Source organism: Rhagoletis zephyria, unplaced genomic scaffold, assembly GCF_001687245.7.
Source record: "Rhagoletis zephyria isolate East Lansing unplaced genomic scaffold, Rhagoletis_zephyria_1.1 Rzeph_scaffold_00486, whole genome shotgun sequence".
NCBI classification, from domain to species: domain Eukaryota; kingdom Metazoa; phylum Arthropoda; class Insecta; order Diptera; family Tephritidae; genus Rhagoletis; species Rhagoletis zephyria.
Genome location: NW_016157570.1, coordinates 158,973 through 178,517, shown reverse-complemented (window position 1 = coordinate 178,517; position 19,545 = coordinate 158,973). Strand labels below are relative to the sequence as shown.

The following is a 19,545-nucleotide window of genomic DNA, read 5'->3' as shown; positions in this document are numbered from 1 at the left end:
TCCAAAGTTAGTGGGGGTCGGTCATACATTTGGACTCGATTGGAGCACTCTAAATGGGTCAAAGTGGGATTTTTCAAAATTTGCCCCTACCCAAAAGTTCGACCCAAATTGGGGGACATCAGAATTCGTTTTAGAGGTATGGTTCCTTCGGCAAAGTTTCTTATTTTGATCCCTAGAATACGATTTTCATAGAGCAGTGAGCGATTTTTAAATCGACCCGCCCTAATACACATGTAGGTTAGGTTAGAAATTAAACATTAATTTCACTTAATTTTATTCAAATTGCTGATTTAATTTTTTTTACTCATAATCATTTTTAATTCTTTTAATACATAAATTATCGGTATAATTTATAAAATATGACACTTGCGTATATTTGTGACTCAAGTGCGTTAAGATATCTTGAAAACACTGCATCCATTACCGTTTTTGAGCTTGTAGTTTGAGCATTTCTATTTATTTATATTCCTAAATTAGTTTTTCTTTTTGGAATATAATCTGTGGCTCTGCTTCATCTGTCACTGTGTTTACGTTAAAGTCATGAATACATATAATATACAATCTTTTGTTTGCAAAATGGAAAGCTAAATTCATTAGTTCGGCATTTCCTCTTACTCTCGTCTTCTGTTTGAGTAATCTTGTATTAGCTCTCATCCAGTACTCAATGAACTTACAGGTTTTTACACGTACTCCAAAATTATGTAAATGAGAGCGATTTTTGGAGTGTTTTGTAGAGAATGAAGTTGCAAGATTTTACCCGTTGCTTTTTTAGTTCCCGTACTTTTTGCTGTTACTCATATTTTACTCCCACTTCAGAGAGTGATTTTGTTGTTTGACATTTTTACAGGATTTTGCACGAAGTGTATTGGATCAGCGCTATTATATCATCCATACATATGTATATTATACATATATTCATGTATGTTCATCATTTATCAACGGTCCCAGTTAAAGTGATTTCAGTACTGTTTTCAATTTTCGCCTTGCATTTTTATCAATAGACTACTAAACCTAAGCTTAAAGCTATGCTACGAATATCAAAACCACTTTCAACAAATGAGTTCATACCTATGTATGTACACACAAACTTAAGTATGTATACATATAGGTACTACAAAGCCGTATACATGCGCGGAGTTTGCATAATCGAAAGTAAAAATCAATTGTACCGCATTTCCTATTACTGTGCATGTGCCTAAATGTACACAAACATTTGCGATAGCAAGTAAGCACAGGGTGCTTCTAATGAAATTAAAAATTTTCTGCTGCCATACACATGCTAATCCCTTCTAAATTTTTTGCTGGGCTATACGTTACAGCTTCGCAAATTTCACCCCACACACATCAAATAAGGCCTACAGAGAGAGAATAGTAAATGAAAGTGCCAGAACAGACTGCAGAGAAAGACCAGAAAGTGAGTGAAGTGAAAAAAGACTCCAAGAGAAGCAATAAGTGTAGAGCAAGTGTGTGAAAATACCCACAAATATTTTCTAAGAACAGTGAAGATGGCGAAGCTTTCGTATGTAAATTACCTACTTATGGAGGAGGTCGTCGAATATATTGCGGAGTTCGGGCTAGAAGAGTCCGGGACAGTTGACGAGCGGCGGTAGAGGTTATCAGAGTTCCTGTGAGAGGTAATAGACGACCCAAGGTACACCAGGCGTCTGATGGAACTTTCCGTAAAGCACGGCCGGGCGGACGCCCTTTCGCGGACGCGCCGACACTCGGCTGAAACGAAGATATGGCAGCCCAATCCAGCAGCCGTGTACCACCACCAGCACACCCCACTCTCTTCTCCTCCAGCCATTGGCAGGGATCTGTCGTCTGGCGCTCTTGGGTTATGGTTCCCAGTTGTTCCCCATGTGGCCTCGGGAGAGCGTCCGCAATTACGTTCAGCTTTCCTTTTCTTTACTGTACGTCAAGGGAGTGTTACTGCAGCTCGAGTGCCACCTCGCGATTCTACCGGACGGACTCTCGATCGCGGTTAACTACTTTCGAGATAAGTGGTCCGCCCCGAAACCTAGTCGCTGGCGTTGTCTGCAGTATGAACTTCTTAGTAAAGTCGGGGTACGATAGTACCCGTGCTTCTGTTAGTGCTCTTTTCGGGGCTTCGAAAGCAGCCTGCTGCTCATGGGACCAATGAAAACGCTTGCCTTTTTTTAGTAGCGCGGTGAGCGGGTGGACAATGCGCTAAAAATCTGGTACGAATCGTCGGTACCAGGACGCTACGCCTAGGAAGCGACGTAGCTCCCACGTGTGTGCCGGGGTCTTCATGTCCTTCACAGCTGCGACCGTGCCTGGATCTGTAGGGATGCCATCCTTTTTTACTACGTGACCTAAGTTCTTAAGCTCTTCCTTAAAAAATTCACACTTTTCCGGATTAACCGGGCACAGACCGTGCGTTCAGCTGACGGTAGTCCACGTATAGTCTCCACTTCCTATTCTTCTTCCTTGTAAGCACAATTGGAGCGCTAAGTGGACTGTACAAAGGCTCTGTACACCGTTTTTCCAGAGGCTCGTCGATCTCTTTGTTTATTACCTCCTGCATGCGTGGGTTCTTCGGGAAATAACGCTGCTTAACAGGGCGGCCGTCTCTCATAATTATTTAGTGCATGGCTATGTTGTAGATACCTGTAATTTTCTCGCTTCGTTAATGAAGCTCCTTGTGGCTCCAATGTCTACTGTCGCGATGATTCCTCCTTCGTCCTGGTATAAGAACGCCTTTAATGCGTGCGAGTTACCGTCATTTGGGTCTCCGCTCCTCGCTCTTGGCGGGGCCCGTGCTCGTTTCCCTGCATCCTTAAGCAGCAGTTTCTTGTCTGCACCCTGCGACGTTCACACTCCCATCAGAAGTAAATTCTGGGGTTACGGCATCCGTACGCTACATGGCTGCTGTCTCCGCATCGCTTACATGCAGTTCTCGGGTCTATTGGGCCTGCGTCATTCCACGCTGTACCGCGGTCGTAACCTCTATACTGGCATAGAACATCGTCTAAGAACATCGTGACGCCTCTGTGGAATGGGCGCACGCCTATAAGTGTCGGGGTGACTTTCGTGGCGTCGAGGTGGCGCTGGTCACTTACTGGTTTGACTGGCTTCACTGCCTTCAGCATATCTCAAAAGATTCTGTAGCTCGAGTACGTAGTCCTTAAAGTTCTCTTGTACTCCCTGCACTCGTTGGCGGATCTCGTCGTCTAACATCTTAATGTACCGCGAGGACAGGAAGAACTTTATAAAGTCCCGTATGTATTGGTTCCATGTCGGCCATCGTTTGTTGTTGTTGCGGAATCAGCTTAGCGCTCGATCCCACAGTAATTCCGGCATTGCTTTCGGCAATACGTCAAGTCTGATTTCATAGCCTCGGCTAGCTCCTCAACGCGTTCTAGGAACCCTAGGGGGTCGTTATTTTCATAAAACTTTAGCCCCCACTTTCTCACTCGGTCCATAACCGTAGCGTAAGCCGGCTCGGATTGAGTTGTGAGAGTGGGGTGTGCTGGTGGTGGTACACGGCTGCTGGATTGGGCTGTCATATCTTCGTTTCTGCCGAGTGTCGGCGCGTCCGCGAAAGAGATTTGGGACGCCCGGCCGTGCTTTGCGGAAAGTTCCATCAGACGCCTGGTGTCCCTTGGGTCGTCTCTTACCTCTCACAGGAACTCTGATAACCTCTACCGCCGCTCATTAACTGTCCCGGACTCTTCTAGCCCGAACTCCGCAATATATTCGACGACCTCCTCCTTAGGTAGGTAATTTACACACGAAAACTTCGCCATCTTCACTGTTCTTAGAAAATATTTCACACACTTGATCTACACTTATTGCTTCACTTGGAGTCTTTTTTCACTTCACTCACTTTCTGGTCTTTCTCTGCAGTCTGTTCTGGCACTTTCACTTTCTATTCTCCCTCTGTAGGCCTTTTTTGATGTGAACATCTTTGGTTGCGGTAGGGGTGAAATTTACGAAGCTGTAACGTATAGCCCAGTAGAAAATTTCGAAGGGCTTAGCATGTGTATGGCAGCAGAAAATTTTTAACTTCATTAGAAGCACCCAGTGTGCAAATGTTTGTATACATTTAGGCACATGCAAAGTAAGAGGAAATGCGGTACAATTGATTATTACATTCGATTATGCAAACTCCATGCATGCATACGGCTTTGTAGTACCTATATGTATACATACTTAAGTTTGTGTGTACATACATAGGTATGAACTCATTTGTTGCAAGTGGTTTTGATATTCGTAGCATAGCTTTCAGCTTAGGTTTAGTAGTCTATTGATAAAAAAGCAAGACGAAAATTGAAAAAAGTACTGAAATCACTTTAACTGGGACCGTTGATAAATGATGAACATACATGAATATATGTATAATATACATATGTATGGCTGATATAATAGCTCTGATCCAATACACTTCGTGCAAAATCCTGTAAAAATGTCAAACAACAAAGTCACTCTCTGAAGTGGGAGTAAAATATGAGTAACAGCAAAAAGTACGGGAACTAAAAAAGCAACGGGTAAAATCTTGCAACTTCATTCTCTACAAAACACTCCAAAAATCGCTCTCATTTACATAATTTTGGAGTACGTGTAAAAACCTGTAAGTTCATTGAGTACTGGATGAGAGCTAATACAAGATTGCTCAAACAGAAGACGAGAGCAAGCGGAAATGCCGAACAAATGAATTTGGCTTCCCATTTTGCAAACAAAAGATTGTATGTTATATGTATTCATGACTTTAACGTTAACACAGTGACAGATGAAGCAGAACCACAGATTATATTCCAAAAAGAAAAACTAATTTAGGAATATAAATAAATAGAAATGATCAAACAGCAAGCTCAAAAACGGTAATGGATGCAGTTTTTTCAAGATATCTTAACGCACTTGAGTCACAAATATACGCAAGTGTCATATTTTGTCAATTATACCGATAATTTCATATACTAAAAGAATTAAAAATGATTATGAATAAAAAAAATTAAATCAGCAATTTGAATAAAATTAAGTGAAATTAATGTTTAATTTCTAACCTAACCTACATGTGTATGTATGTAACTGAATCGCCTAATAATAGGTTTACATATAAAAAGATTATCCTTATTTTCGAGCTTAACTCCCTAATCTGTAATTATAACTAGTAAGAAAGTCTAAGTTCGGGCGGAGCCGAACATTAAATACCCGGCGGAGGTACTAAGTATATGATTTTCACCTTTGCGAAAGCTACCGCTACACGGTAAGCCGGTGTGTATCAATTTTGAGTAAATTAGCGTCCTTAAATGTCGAAATATTGAAGTTTCAAGCATTTCTGAAATTTGCCGTTATATGAAAAGTGGTCGTAATTTGAATCTGATTCCAATAACTTTCAACGTTTTGCTTCTATGTGGCAAGCACAATAATCATACCGAGTTTGGTACAAATTCGTAGAACGGTTACCGAGATACATATATGTGATCATAAGTGGGCGGTGCCACGCCCATTTTCCAAAATTTTATCATAAGCGTATTTCTTGGCAAAGAATTGTTGCAAGCATCAATTTTGAGTAAATTAGCTTTAATAGTTTTTTATTTATCGAAGATTTCGTATTTCTCCAAATTACCGGTACATGGGAGGTAGGTGTAATTATTGTCCGATTTTAAAAATTTTCTGCCATTTGGTATGCTGTAGCAAGGCTAACAACTGTGCCAAGTGTGGAAGAAATTGGTTCAGCGGTTACCAAGATATACACATGTATCCATAAGTGGGCGTGGCTACGCCCATTTTCCAAAAATGTATAATATTCTTATTTTTCGTCTAAAAATTATTGTAAATATCAATTTTGAGTGAATAATCTTCAGTAGTTACTAAAATATCGCAGTTTTCGTATTTCTGAAAATTACCGTTATATGGGAAGTAGGCGTGGTTATTGTCCGATTTTGCCCATTTTCAATACCATCCGTCCTACGCTCGAAGGAAGTGTACATACCAAGTTTCGTTAAGATATCTCAATTTTTACTCGAGTTATCGTGTGCACAGACGGACGGACAGACGGACGGACGGACGGACAGACAGTCACCGCTTAATCGATTTCTCTTTTCATTCTGATCATTTATGTATACATTTGTCTATATCTATCTCGATTCGTTTTGCCTGTTACAAACAACCGTTATGTGAACAAAGTTATAATACCCTTGTGCACAAGTGCGCTCGGGTATAAAAAGAGCTCAGCCATACAAAATTATAATAATAAAATTATCTCCGATTAAACCGATAACTTTTTGGTGTCCAACATAGTTGTATAATAAATAGTTGCGAATAATAATTGTTGTTTTTCCACAATAAGTTTTTCACTAAAAACGGCCTCAAGCTCATTAAAAATTGTTGAATGTAATTGCTATAAGGCCATAAAATAACAAAAACAAATAACTTAAGGACGAGCACACCTAAAAATTAACCATTCTAAAAATAGAATTATTAGCAAAAACCAACAAAACCAACCTTTACATGATCAAGTGAATTGCAGCGGAATAGCTGCGCTTGATTGTGTTGGCATAACAAATGAAAAAGTAGGAAAAAGCAACGAAAATGTACAAGGCGAGCTTACCACAGTGCATAGGCAACTGGCTGAGTCAGTGGGATCGTCGGTTCGAAGCCTACTGAAAGAAGTCTGATGAGGAAATGTGGTGATTTCCGAAATAGCTATCACTTCTACCATTTTTTCACATTATGGTTGCTTTTCCACAATAAGTTTTTCATTAAAAACGGCCTCAAGCTCATTAAAAATTGTTGAATATAATTGCTATAAGGCCATAAAATAACAAAAACATTTATTTATTTTTTCAATTCAATTAGTCTATGAAACAATAATTTCTTACAGACTATATAACAATAAAGCTTAAACTAGGGTATTGTTTAGGCCTTCAGCCTAAAGATTTTCATTCCTTTGTGACCCGCCCTAGTGTTGGCATATAGGCGTATGCACACACATATACATATGCACACCAATTATGATTAACTCGCTCCGTTAACTGACGTTTCCCGGCGGATAATAACCTATCGTTAAGTTTCCCCTTAATATGGGTTGTTGTCCGGCGGTCCGATTTAGAATCCTGCAAATCCTTAAGATCACTTCGGTTTAGAAGATCAACGCGAGCAGACCAGCAGCTACCAGGCCACTGTCACTAAGGTAACACCATTGTTATTTATACCAACATTTATTGAAATCTGACTCTGAATATTTTAAATTAAACAAATACTAAAAAACAAATATTTCGCTTTGGTATTTATTTCCATTCACTATCACCTGCATCGGAGCGTTATTCCCGATACGCACCCCCGTGCAAGTTCATGGTCCATTCGGAGCCGTCCGACTAAAATAAGACTAAATTTCGTACAGCGCCATTTGGAAACCTAGCGATCCTCAAAATACTGATACAGTCCACTGCCCTATTAAGCGATATTGCCATAAGGAGTTTTCACCCGCACGCCAGCATCTGTGCCACAGAGTTCAAGCTACTACCACAACCAGAGATAATTGCCACAAACACAGCACTCAGCACTAAAACAAGGTACGTGGTTATATTTTCAGTGCACTTTGATTTGCGGATCTGAATTTCGTTTGTGAGAAATCAATTACAATTAGCGTCAAATTAAATTAATATATATCTACATATATACTCGAGTGAAAAAGACATTACGCGGGTGACATTGTGAAAACAGCAAACTTTCTGAGTGCGTTCAATAATTCAGCGAGCTGATTTCGTCCGTCCGCGAGGGACAACAGCTATCATTGATTGAAAGTGCACACACACACACGTGACTGTGAAAATTGTCTCATTAATTTAAATTTAATTGCCGAACATGCATTTGATTTCCGTGCTTCGTTTATTTTCACCACAATAAATTCACTGTGCCATATTAGTTTGACCTAAATATACTTGTGTTGCACAAATATTTTTTCGCGAACCACTTGTCATTGGAGGATACATAACCTCAATGCTGTAATTTGCTTTTAATTAGCCCTTTAATTGAAATCAATCACTTGCGTAATTTCACAAAGTCACTTTATTTGATTGTTTTTTGTTTTCAATCTGTTAATTTTTTTGATTTGCACATATATATATATATATATTTGTTACTGGTCCAGAAACACAGACACATACCCACGTACATTTTGTTTTGCACGGTTGGGTGGCGAGTTTTAACATACACGCACGTATTTAGATATATGTATCACGCACCTGGTTGGAAAAATCATATTAAAATAAAGTTCTGAGCATAAATTTTTATGTACATATACAAATCAGCGTGACTTTCTTTTTTGAATTGTGGATACATTTTCTCCTTCTTTGGCGTTTGAACACAAGAGCTGGCATTTTTGGTTTCATTTCTCATTTGAAGATTAGCCCACAAGTGCGATCAAATAAGATATCTTAGGTTGGTATATCAATACGGTGAATATTTGGCTTAAATTATCAAATCTTCGAAAAGATTCCAAATTCAATCGATTTTCTACATCTTGCTTAAAAACACATATAAAGGCAACTAGTTTCCCTATCCCAAAATTTGCTTAGCAGAAGATGTCACAGAGTTCGAGTCCGACTTCCTTGCTTCGTCAATATCAGAGCAAAATAAGCATGTCCTTGCTATTCAGCGAGAGGAACTCAAAGCTCTGTGGGAGAAAACAAAACAAGCCTACGATGCCCTTAATACCTCTGATGAATTTTCACAAGAAGATAAGAGGACATACAGAAAAATAAATAGAGGCGCGTTCGCTAGTTATGTAAACTGCATGTCGTCTTTAGGGACGTAGAACAGAAGCCTATGCGAAAACACAATATTCACCTTCCACCGTGTAATACAGATGTTTTCAAAGGCGATTATCTGTCTTGGCCAACATTTGGAGATATGTTCACGGCCATCTACATCTCGAATCAGGAGCTTACTCCGGTTGAGAAGCTATATTACCTCAACCAAAAAACCAAAGGAGAAGCCAAAGACATCGTGAGTAAGTGCCTAATAATTAATGAAGGCTTCGCAACAGCATGGGAAAATTTGTGTGAGCGATAGGAAAATAAGCGTATTCTCGTTAACACACAACTCAAAATATTATTCAATTTAAATTCAGTGGAGAGTGAATGTGGTAGCTCTATTAAAAGATTGCAGCGTGATATCAACAATTGTTTGTCATCCCTCAAGAGTCATCAAATTGACATTTCAAATTGGGACGCAATTGTTATATATCTTTGCTCGACTAAACTGCCTGACAGCACTTTGGCTCTATGGGAGCAAACCATAGACCACACAGGCGATTTACCGAAGTGGGAAGATATGGATAAGTTCCTATCTAACAGGTTTCAAACCTTGGAAACCCTGACAGGCTTAAAGGGTACGAAAGCGGTGAGAGCGCCAAAGCCGCAAAACACAAGACCCATACCAAAAGACTTGGTGCATTCCAAGCAAGCGTGACCAAGTTCACGTGCACCAAGTGCCAAACGAATGAGCACAAACTACGCCGCTGTTCCAAGTTTTTGAAGCTTACGCCAAATGAGATGATTAACTTCTTGAAGAGCAACAACAGTTGCCTGAATTATTTGAGTGCTGCACATACCGTGACAAGGTGCACAAGCCCCTTTAATTGCCACTCGCGACATCACACACTCCTGCACATTCAGACAAATGTGCAAAAGGCAACAGCGGCTCGAACGCCGACTGAACGTGTCAATGACACTGCATCATCCTCTCAACAGTCTCAAGCAAAACGCAGCTTCAATAATAGAAATAATAACAATAAAAGCAAAAACGTTAAGTCTTGTTATGCTAACACGAATTCAGGTGTGCTCCTAGGAACAGCTCGCGTAAATATACATCTCAATGGCACAGATTTTTCTGCTCGAGCACTTATTGATTCTGGTTCTGAGTGTTCGTTCATAACAGAAGGACTCAAACGCAGAATCAGCCTGCCAGCTAAGAGGATGCATGCCCAAGTCTCGGGCATTACGAATGCAACCTCTGCGCAGGTCAAAGAGGCATGCAACATAGAACTTCGATCCCCAGTTGATCCGTTGTTCAGCCTGCATGCAGCGGTGCTCGTCCTAACAAAACTAACTGGAAATCTACCGTCCTGACGTATCAGCGCCATGACTATGCAGGCATTTCCAGGTCTTGTTCTAGCTGATAAACGGTTCTACATTAATGAAGAAGTAGACCTCGTACTTGGCGGAGATATTTATCCCCAAATTATTTTATGCGGCCTGAACAAAAATGTACTCAGTACACTCCTGGCCCAAGAAACCGTGTTCGGTCGGATATTAATCGGTTGCACAGATGCGCCCAATCCAACCAACAATATAGTTTCGTATCACAGTGAAGTTGCCTTGGACAAACAACATACTGCATTCTGGGAAATAGAAGACATACCAAAAAATAAAAGCTTCAACGAAGACGACAAATACTGTGATGAACTTTATCGGAAGACAACTCGTAGACGAGAAGACGGAAAATACGTAGTCTCGCAACCATTTAGGCAGGAATTTCCAGCAAACATCTGCCTAGGCCCTTCTCTTAAAAAAGCATGCTCTCAATTCTTCCGGAATGAGACACGGCTTGCAAAGGATACCGTCCTACAAAAAGAGTATAATAGGGTACTAGCTGAATATGAATCACTAGGACACATGTCCCGAACAAATGATAGTATTTCAGCAGCCTCTTCCGATAACTACTTTTTGCCTCACCATGCTGTCATAAAGGCAGAAAGTATNAAGAGTATAATAGGGTACTAGCTGAATATGAATCACTAGGACACATGTCCCGAACAAATGATAGTATTTCAGCAGCCTCTTCCGATAACTACTTTTTGCCTCACCATGCTGTCATAAAGGCAGAAAGTATCTCCACTAAAGTTCGAGTCGTCTTTAATGCCTCAAGTCCAACGGCTAATGGCACAAGTCTGAACGACGTACTTCTCCCAGGTCCAGTTCNATAAAGGCAGAAAGTACCTCCACCAAAGTTCGAGTCGTCTTTAATGCCTCAAGTCCAACGGCTAATGGCACAAGTCTGAACGACGTACTTCTCCCAGGTCCAGTTCTCCAAGCAGATCTTCCGAACCTTATACTCCGCTGGAGGTTATACAGATACGTTTTTAATAGTGACATCGAGAAGATGTATCGGCAAGTTTGGGTGGATAGCAACCATACCAAATATCAGCGGATAGTTTTCCGTACAAACCCGAACGAACCTGTAAGTCTATACGAATTAAAGACTGTCACTTTCGGGATTAATTGTGCTCCTTACCTCGCGATAAGGACACTTCTACAACTGGCTGACGATGTAGAAAGCTCTTCCCCAATAGCATCTAACATACTACGGAAATGCATGTATGTGGATGACGTGCTAGCTGGAGGACATAGCATCGATTCTACCGTAAAAGCAAGAGATGAAATCTCTGAAGTACTACGGTCAGCCGGTTTTCCGCTAAGGAAATGGACCTCAAACTGTGCGGAAATTCTAAAGGACATCCCAAAAACGGATCTACTCAGTGAAGACTTTTTGGCATTCGAAGATACCAGCACGGTTAAGGCTCTTGGCATAAGATGGAATGCCCATACCGATCTATTCTTTTTCATGGCAGGACCATTGGAGGATCGCGAGACACTTACAAAAAGGGCGATACTATCAGCTATCGCCAAGCTATTTGATCCGCTAGGATGGCTTGCTCCAATAGTCGTCGTGGCCAAAATAATCATGCAGAGTATTTGGCTAGAAGGCACAGACTGGGATGAGACTGTGTCTTCTACTACTATGGAACGATGGCAGAATTTTACCAAACATTACCATGAAATAGACAATATTAGAATACCTCGATGGGTACACTTCGCACCAGGAGATGACATCGAGATACATGGTTTCTGCGACGCATCGGAGAAAGCATATGCGGCTACAGCATACATGCGCGTCAAACGAGATGACAAAGTTTTGGTCAACCTTCTTCTGGCAAAAACCAAAGTAGCTCCTGTCAAAATAATATCGCTACCACGACTAGAGCTTTGCGGAGCCGTACTCGCGGAAATCATAGAATCATAGAATCATAGAATCCGTAATCAACAACCTCAACCTAGGGCAAGTGAAAACATATCTCTGGATAGATTCGACCATCGTACTCGCATGGATACGAAAGCCGCCTTGTTCTTGGTCAACTTTCGTCGCACACCGAATTACGAAAATAGTAGAAAAGGTCGGTAACAAGGACTGGTTACATGTAGACTCGGCTTCTAATCCAGCCGACTTGGCTAGCAGAGGATTGCCTGCGTCAGAGTTGGTGACCAATTTTTTGTGGTGGCAGGGACCTTCTTGGTTGCAAGAAGACAACTCTAAATGGCCTGCTCAAGAAATTAACTATCACACAGAAGTTGAAGAAAAAAGGGCACACGCTTATGCATCAACAAAAGTAAATGATATCGATATCCTTGACCGGTTTTCAGATCTACCGAGAGCCTTGAGAGTGTTAACATATGTCAGGAGATTCTACCGAAGAACTCACCCGAAAACAAAGGCTTTATTTCAGGAAAATTCTTGTTTAATTTCATCAGATGAAATTAAGACGACGACACATCTCTGGATAAAAATCAACCAGAAGCAACACTACGGTGAAGAATACAGGAATTTGAAAACAAGAAAACCCATCGCTGCAAAGAGTGAAATCCTTCCGCTTAATCCGTTCGTCGACAAGCACGACATCATCAGGGCTGGAGGTCGCCTCGGAGCATCCCAGGACTTAGCATATAATGAGCGCCATCCAATCATTATTCCGTATAACTGCAGATTGTCCCGTCTTATCGTCCCGTTGATTCACCAAGTCTCCTTACACGGAGAAAATCAACTCATGTTACGCCTTATCCGTACCCAGTACTGGATTCCCAGGGTAAAAAACATGATTAGGTCTACCATCCACAATTGTAAAATTTGTACCATCTACAAAAAACGATCTCAGACGCAAATTATGGGAACTCGTCCTCAGGAACGCACAACATTTACGCGCGCGTTCACGAATACGGGAGTAGACTTCACGGGACCCTTTGGAATTAAAAGTTACCGTGGTAGAGGTTGTCGAATTTCCAAAGGTTATGTTTGCCTATTGGTTTGCAGCATTTGCTCGGTTCGTGGCTAGAAGAGGATGCCCGAGGAATATCTATTCCGACAATGGTACAAATTTTATCGGAGCTTCGCGATCTTTACGATCTGAATTCAAAGCATTTTTGTCTGACGCGCGAGACAAAAAGACTTCCAAATACAACCATCAAACACTTAAGTGGCATTTTATACCTGCTGCCGCTCCGCACATGGGAGGACTCTGGGAGGCAGGTGTAAAAAGCTTTAAAAGCCACTTCAAATGAGCCAAATGATCTGGAGCCGCTTACCCCAGGCCATTTTCTCACCGGTGGACATCTTATGGCTCCGCCAGAACTGGATTGAATGAGAACCCTGCCTCCATCGTCAATCGATGGCAAAAACTAAAAGCACTGCATCAGACGTTTTGCAGGCGATGGAAAGTGGAGTACCTAGCCGAACTACAAAAGCGAATTAAATGGAAGCACCCCAAGGAGAATATGAAAACCAGTGATCTCGTTGTTATAAGGGAAGACAATCTGCCTCCAACTGAATGGAGATTGGGGCGAGTTGTCAACTTACACCCGGGTACCGATGGTAGGGTGCGCGCAGTGGATATACTGACAGAGAAAGGTCAAGTTACCAGACCACTAGTGAAGTTGGTTCTCCTCCCACCATACAGCGAGGGAAGCTCGGAGCCAACAACTACGTCATAAATCGCCCTTCTTCATCCATATCGTATTCCACTTCCTGTTACAACGAAATTCTACTTTCATGTAATAGGAGTGATTCCACGCCCTAATAGTTAAAACGTTACAAGGGAATTATGGTTAATATTTGGAGGTGATGGTGCTTACTCGGGCCCCTCCCGAGTTGATCTGGTTAAAACAAACGACCATCGTCAGATCTATAATCATAATAGTAATAAATCGCAGGGTAGCGAACTACTCCGCCTCTGAATAAGAAGCAAACAGTAGAAAACTAGCAAGTATAACAAATGCACGATATGTTTTTTTTTTCAAATTCGGCAAAATTCAAGCGTGCTGGTTTTCTACCCGCTTTATTTTGGGGAGATTACATAAACTGAGTATAGACTTTGAATAACCCCGCCCCGAAATGAACCAGTTAAAATTATAATAATTATAAGGTTTAAACTCACGAATATTTGCTTCTGGTGCGTTTTGATGGGCGAAATCGTGGTCTGCTTTCTCTAATATACGCTTCAGGATTTTACATGTCATGCTCAGACCTTTCATCCGCCTGTTCTCCTTATTGCAACAACCCTTTATAAAAACACAAATCAATTAGGGCTCAAATAAACGGTTACAGAAAAAGGTAAAAAAAAAAAACATAAAACTTTGTTACCATACCAACGACACTTCCAACAAGGGTGATGATGGAAATAAAAGAAAGCCAGGATACTACCCCGCAGAGAACCGGCAGCTGGATTGGTGACCCACAAGCCAGTCTGGAATATAACCCAAGTATACACTTAAAAAAAAAAAAAAACAATTCATTTGGGTTTGGATGATACAGGCATCGATTCTGTGCAACTGACCAGTTAAATTTGCGTACACGGCTGTATTTCGAACAGAATAATTTATTAGTTATTTCCAGTGGAAAACAAACAGGATTCAAAATACGCTCAATCTCGTTGTAGTAATCAATTTTACATATGTACATTTTTATTGGTAAATCGAAGCAAGGTTGCCCATGTTTTAAGTTGAATGAACTTGTTGATTCACGTTATTGGTGCCAACCGTGTGCCACAATACGTCTTACAATCTTGGAGATTGAGGATAGTTTTGCAGCAAACTCCCGATTCCCATTTGCGGGGAAGCATAAGCCAGTTTCTGTTGGTCCTGTTGGCCGTAGAACGGCATGTGCTGACGATAACTGGGTTGTGAAGTAGGCTGCCGCTGTTATGTGGGCCCATACCGTAGGCTGGATAGGCACCAGTGTGACTTGGAGCTGCACCCCAACCACTTAATTCGCCCATGCCCAAACTATGCTGGTCAACGCCTGTGAGCCCATATATGTTATCCGGCGTTGGTTGGTACGTTGGACACTGAGACTGTTGCTGCAGCAGATGTGGAGCCCGGTGACGGCGGATACGCTTCCGGAGGACCCATAGCTCGTGCCGCTGCTGCGGTTGGGTCCTAGCGATAGTAGGGGGATTTCCGTGAAACATACTCTGTGCATTTTTGTCCATCACAGAGTCCAAATGTGACAAATCAAAGGTTTATTTGTTCCGCGTCTGTTGCAGTTGTAATATACATTCCGATTTACTTCGTACAAAAATTAGGGGCCTGTTGATCAATTGTCGCTGTGATGATGCAAATCGTTTCAACAGGCTGCCTCCAATTGAAATCTCGCTCATCCGTTCAAAGACAGCTTCAAAACGTTTTTTCTAGCCGCCTCCCCCCTCGCTATATTGGTGGGAGGGAGTTAAGTGTATTATCGACGATCTATTTGTCGATTATCTTTGGAAAAAAAACCGAACTTTTTTTCTGGCAACACATGATTGGAGATTTATTCTGTGAGTGCATTCAAGATATACTTTTCCTTTATGAAATCAAGAATTAACATACACATGTGGTTTCGCCTGTTTTTTTATAATATTCACCTCATTTGTGTGCTTTTACAAGCTGTTCATTTCTCGGTTTTTCTCGCATGTAAACGCTGATAGGATTCGACATTTTTTGCCAATGACACAGTAGCATGGCTTTAAATTTTAAATTCGTAATGAGGCTGGTTTTAGGTAAATATGGATTGAGAGTTGAATTGTTCCTATACACGGGCCGTTGTCGAGCAGTGCGTTTTGTATTGATGGGATGCCGGTTGTTGCCTGCGTAACGGTCCTTATGATGTCTGGATCTCTTAAAAGCCAACGGTAGGGACGCTTACGCGGATTTTCCACACTATCTGCAAAGGGACGTACGCACCACATCAAAGACCTCCATGTTGGTCTTATTTGCCGGAAAATAACACCAACTGAAAATATGCCAAGCAAAAAATTGAGAAAAAATTATATTGAAACATATATATTACTATTATTTTACGCATACTCACCTAACCTTAAGATTACGCAACCGCCGCGTGCCAGAAAAATATTGCAATTGAAAAGAATATGAACTCGCCGTGTAGGTATACAGATTTCCATTGAATTCATTCTGATATTCTTCGCAATGAAATATATTTCGCCTTGTATGTATGTATATGGTTGTCCATTGAATGGTTTCTGGCATTTGTACCCATGTACCCAACATGTACCCATGATAAAAACATTACAAGGTAAATTCATTCTCTCAATTCGTCGGCCATGATTTTTTTCTGACGTTTGCCAACATTTTAAAATCATATAAAATTGAAAATAAAAAAATTAAATTGTTCACAATTGTTGTTGTTTGAGATTGAAAATGAGAATGTGTGTGTGAGTTTGAGTTTTGATTTTAAAATTATATTGTTGGCAAACGTCAGACTGCCTCTCAATGGTTTTACCTTGTTATGTTTTTATCATGCATGTACCTACATACATACATTCCACAAAGTGAACGTAGTAAGGTAGCTCGAATTAGTGAACCGTTTCGACATTCAGTTTCACTCGATAGTTGTAATAAAAAAAATACATTTATAACTACTTAAAGATGCATTGTGATAAGCAAATATCAATGCATTAATTTTTTTATAAGTCTGTCACAAATTTTGATGTAAATTTCATAAGCAAACATGATATTTATGTATTTTATAACCAAACGGTTCTGCAATTATACTTATGAATTCTGCTGCATATGAGCTACCCTGTTTTTAGCCGAGTATCGCCTACAGCGGCATCCAAATTTTTTTCTGGGTGGCAGGCCAGTTGTAGGGTTGCGAGAATGGCTAAAAACTCTCCAAATGTCGATTAATACGTATTTCAACAGCTTCATTCAATGAAGTTTTGAATGGATAATGACGAAATTAGCAGTTCAAGTTATTCATAAAAATAATTCATTGTATGGAGAACACCACATTGGCACTACAAGGTCTAACTATTTAAAAGAAAAATTTATTCAAAACTAAATCGTGTGGTATAAATAATTTTTATCTTGTCATGCATCCCTGTATGATGGAATGCGTGGCATGTGGGCGAACCACTTGTCATTTTCATGGATCGCAACTCAGCCATTATACCCTATTCACATGTGGAAGTTTATGAAACACAATTAGTAACCATATAATGCCACATTCACACTTACAGAATCTTGTTTTTATCCCATAAACAAAAATTTGTCATGCCAAATGCATAGAGAATTTCCGCCTAAATTACTCGCCACCCAACAATATTTAAATAAATGGTTTCCGGTTCGAACAGGTCGTAAAAATATACCCATTTATTGCAGAAACTATGACCNCATTTATTGCAGCAACTATGACTCGCTTCACCCAATTGCTCAAAAAAGCGGCACAACACGCACATCGCTATCCTCAATCGTGTCGCTTATGCAACGGCAAACACCCGATACGACTGTGTCCGGTCTACAGGGCAAAAAATCCTGAGGAGCGACTTCGCGAAGCAATACTTGGGAAGTATTGTATCAACTGCCTCGCAATGACCCATCGAGCGGAAAACTGCACTAGTGCGGAGAGATGCCGCCGGTGTCACGACAAGCACCACACCACCATTCATCTGGAACGCATCGATAGGAGACCCTGGAGTCAACAGGTGGACGAAGAAGAAGACGAATTGGACGTGATCTCCATCTATGCATCCGAATCCGGAACGGAAACTCGGTCTTTCCGTCCGGAACTGGAAACTGGAGACGGTATTGAATCCGGAGCGGAGACTAGGACTCTCTGCCCGAACAATGACAGGGGAGCGGAAACTCGGACTTTCCAACCTCCACTTCATAACAAGACTCAAAGAGTGGCTGAATTGGAAACTAGGTCTTTCCGATCACGCCAGCATACGCGACGAACTCGCGGAGCGGAAACCGGGTCTTTCCGCCCGCACCAGCTAACCCCGGGCCCAACTAAACATCGTGAGCAGGGAGGAATAGTAGCACGATCTCGCCAACGCAAAGCACCGAACAACTTCCGAATGGGCCTTGCCGGCGCCGTGAGACAAACCGAGGTGCTACGACCTATGGTGTCGATTTCACCCACGGCAATCATCACAGTCGAGGCAGGAGGAAGACTTCACCTTGTTCGGGCACTGATAGATGCTTGTACACCATCCAGCATAATATTGAGCGACCTTTCGAGGAAGCTGGGCTTAAAGGTAACCCGGGGGAGGCAAAGAGGCTGTCTACTGAGTATTCGAGGGAAGCACGGGGGAAATAAGCAGGTGGCAACCCATGCACACATAATAAAAAATTACCGACGAATATCACCGACTAAAAATGTCGACCCGGCCATAGCTGCGACATATGCGCACATTCGGCTCGCCGACCCGAACTTCTTCAGGTCCTTACCGATTCGGATCGTCCTCGGCGCGGATGTCTACGCCGACATCATCATGCCCAGTGTTCTGCCGGCACCCTTTGGGCCTCTGTTGACCCAAGGCACAATCTTTGGATACGTGCTTGCGGGCGTCTGCCGCACGTAGTAGAAAAATTACAGGCCACATTTTACTTACCTTTTTTATTGTACAAACCATATATGTAATACTCCTATATTGGCAGTAAGAGCTAGTACCGTCCGAAAACACTACAGTACAGATATATCAATAAACACGTACAAAAGAAAAGGAACACATACGTTTATAAATAAACATGTACACAACATATATACAAATACGGCACTCAAGTACACAATAAATTGACAAAAACGGTACTAGACTGTCTCGCTTTGATTTCGGAAAGCTTACACATTGAGAAGTGAGCTTACTGCCAATATAGATGTATTACATATATGGTACAAACATGAATTTCGAATTTTATTTATGTTTTTTTTGTAATAAAAGTGCATCTGAGAATATCCACGTATCTTTCACTTAATTCTTTTACCTCTCTTCCCCTCAATCAGCAGTATAGGTGGAAACGACCATGGAAACGATATCGCGGCAATTGATGAATCTGGCTCATCGCAGTTATATCCAGAAATAATTTCACATCATTTTATTTTTATATATTTTAATCACATGTACATAGGTGAGCTGGTAGCTGCGGCATAAATGTTAGATGTTGCTTGCCGCAAGGGGGCCGGCATGTTTAGGCCTTCAGCCTAAAGATTTTCATTCCTTTGTGACCCGCCCTAGTGTTGGCATATAGACGTATGCACACACCTATACATATGCACACCAATTATGTTTAACTCGCGCCGTTAACTGACGTTTCCCGCCGGGTTAATATCGGTTGTTGTCCGGCGGTCCGATTTAGAATCCCGCAAATCCTTAAGATAACCTCGGTTTAGAAGATCAACGCGAGCAGACCAGCAGCTGCCAGGCCACTGTCACTAAGATAACACCATTGTTATTTATACCAACAT

At 41.3% G+C, this 19,545-nt stretch overlaps 1 protein-coding gene across 1 annotated transcript in view; it reads left to right on the top strand.

Moving 5' to 3' along the window:
* The window catches only part of LOC108359892 (uncharacterized), a 21,160-nt gene extending 3,437 nt beyond the window's left edge, over positions 1-17,723 (top strand). Inside the window, exons 3-4 of the mRNA XM_017611968.1 lie at positions 7,388-7,541; positions 17,484-17,723. Coding sequence (XP_017467457.1) covers positions 7,388-7,541; positions 17,484-17,616 — 287 coding nt within the window. The 3' untranslated portion in view covers positions 17,617-17,723. The remainder of the gene's footprint in view (positions 1-7,387; positions 7,542-17,483) is intronic.
* Positions 17,724-19,545: the final 1,822 nt, after the last annotated feature.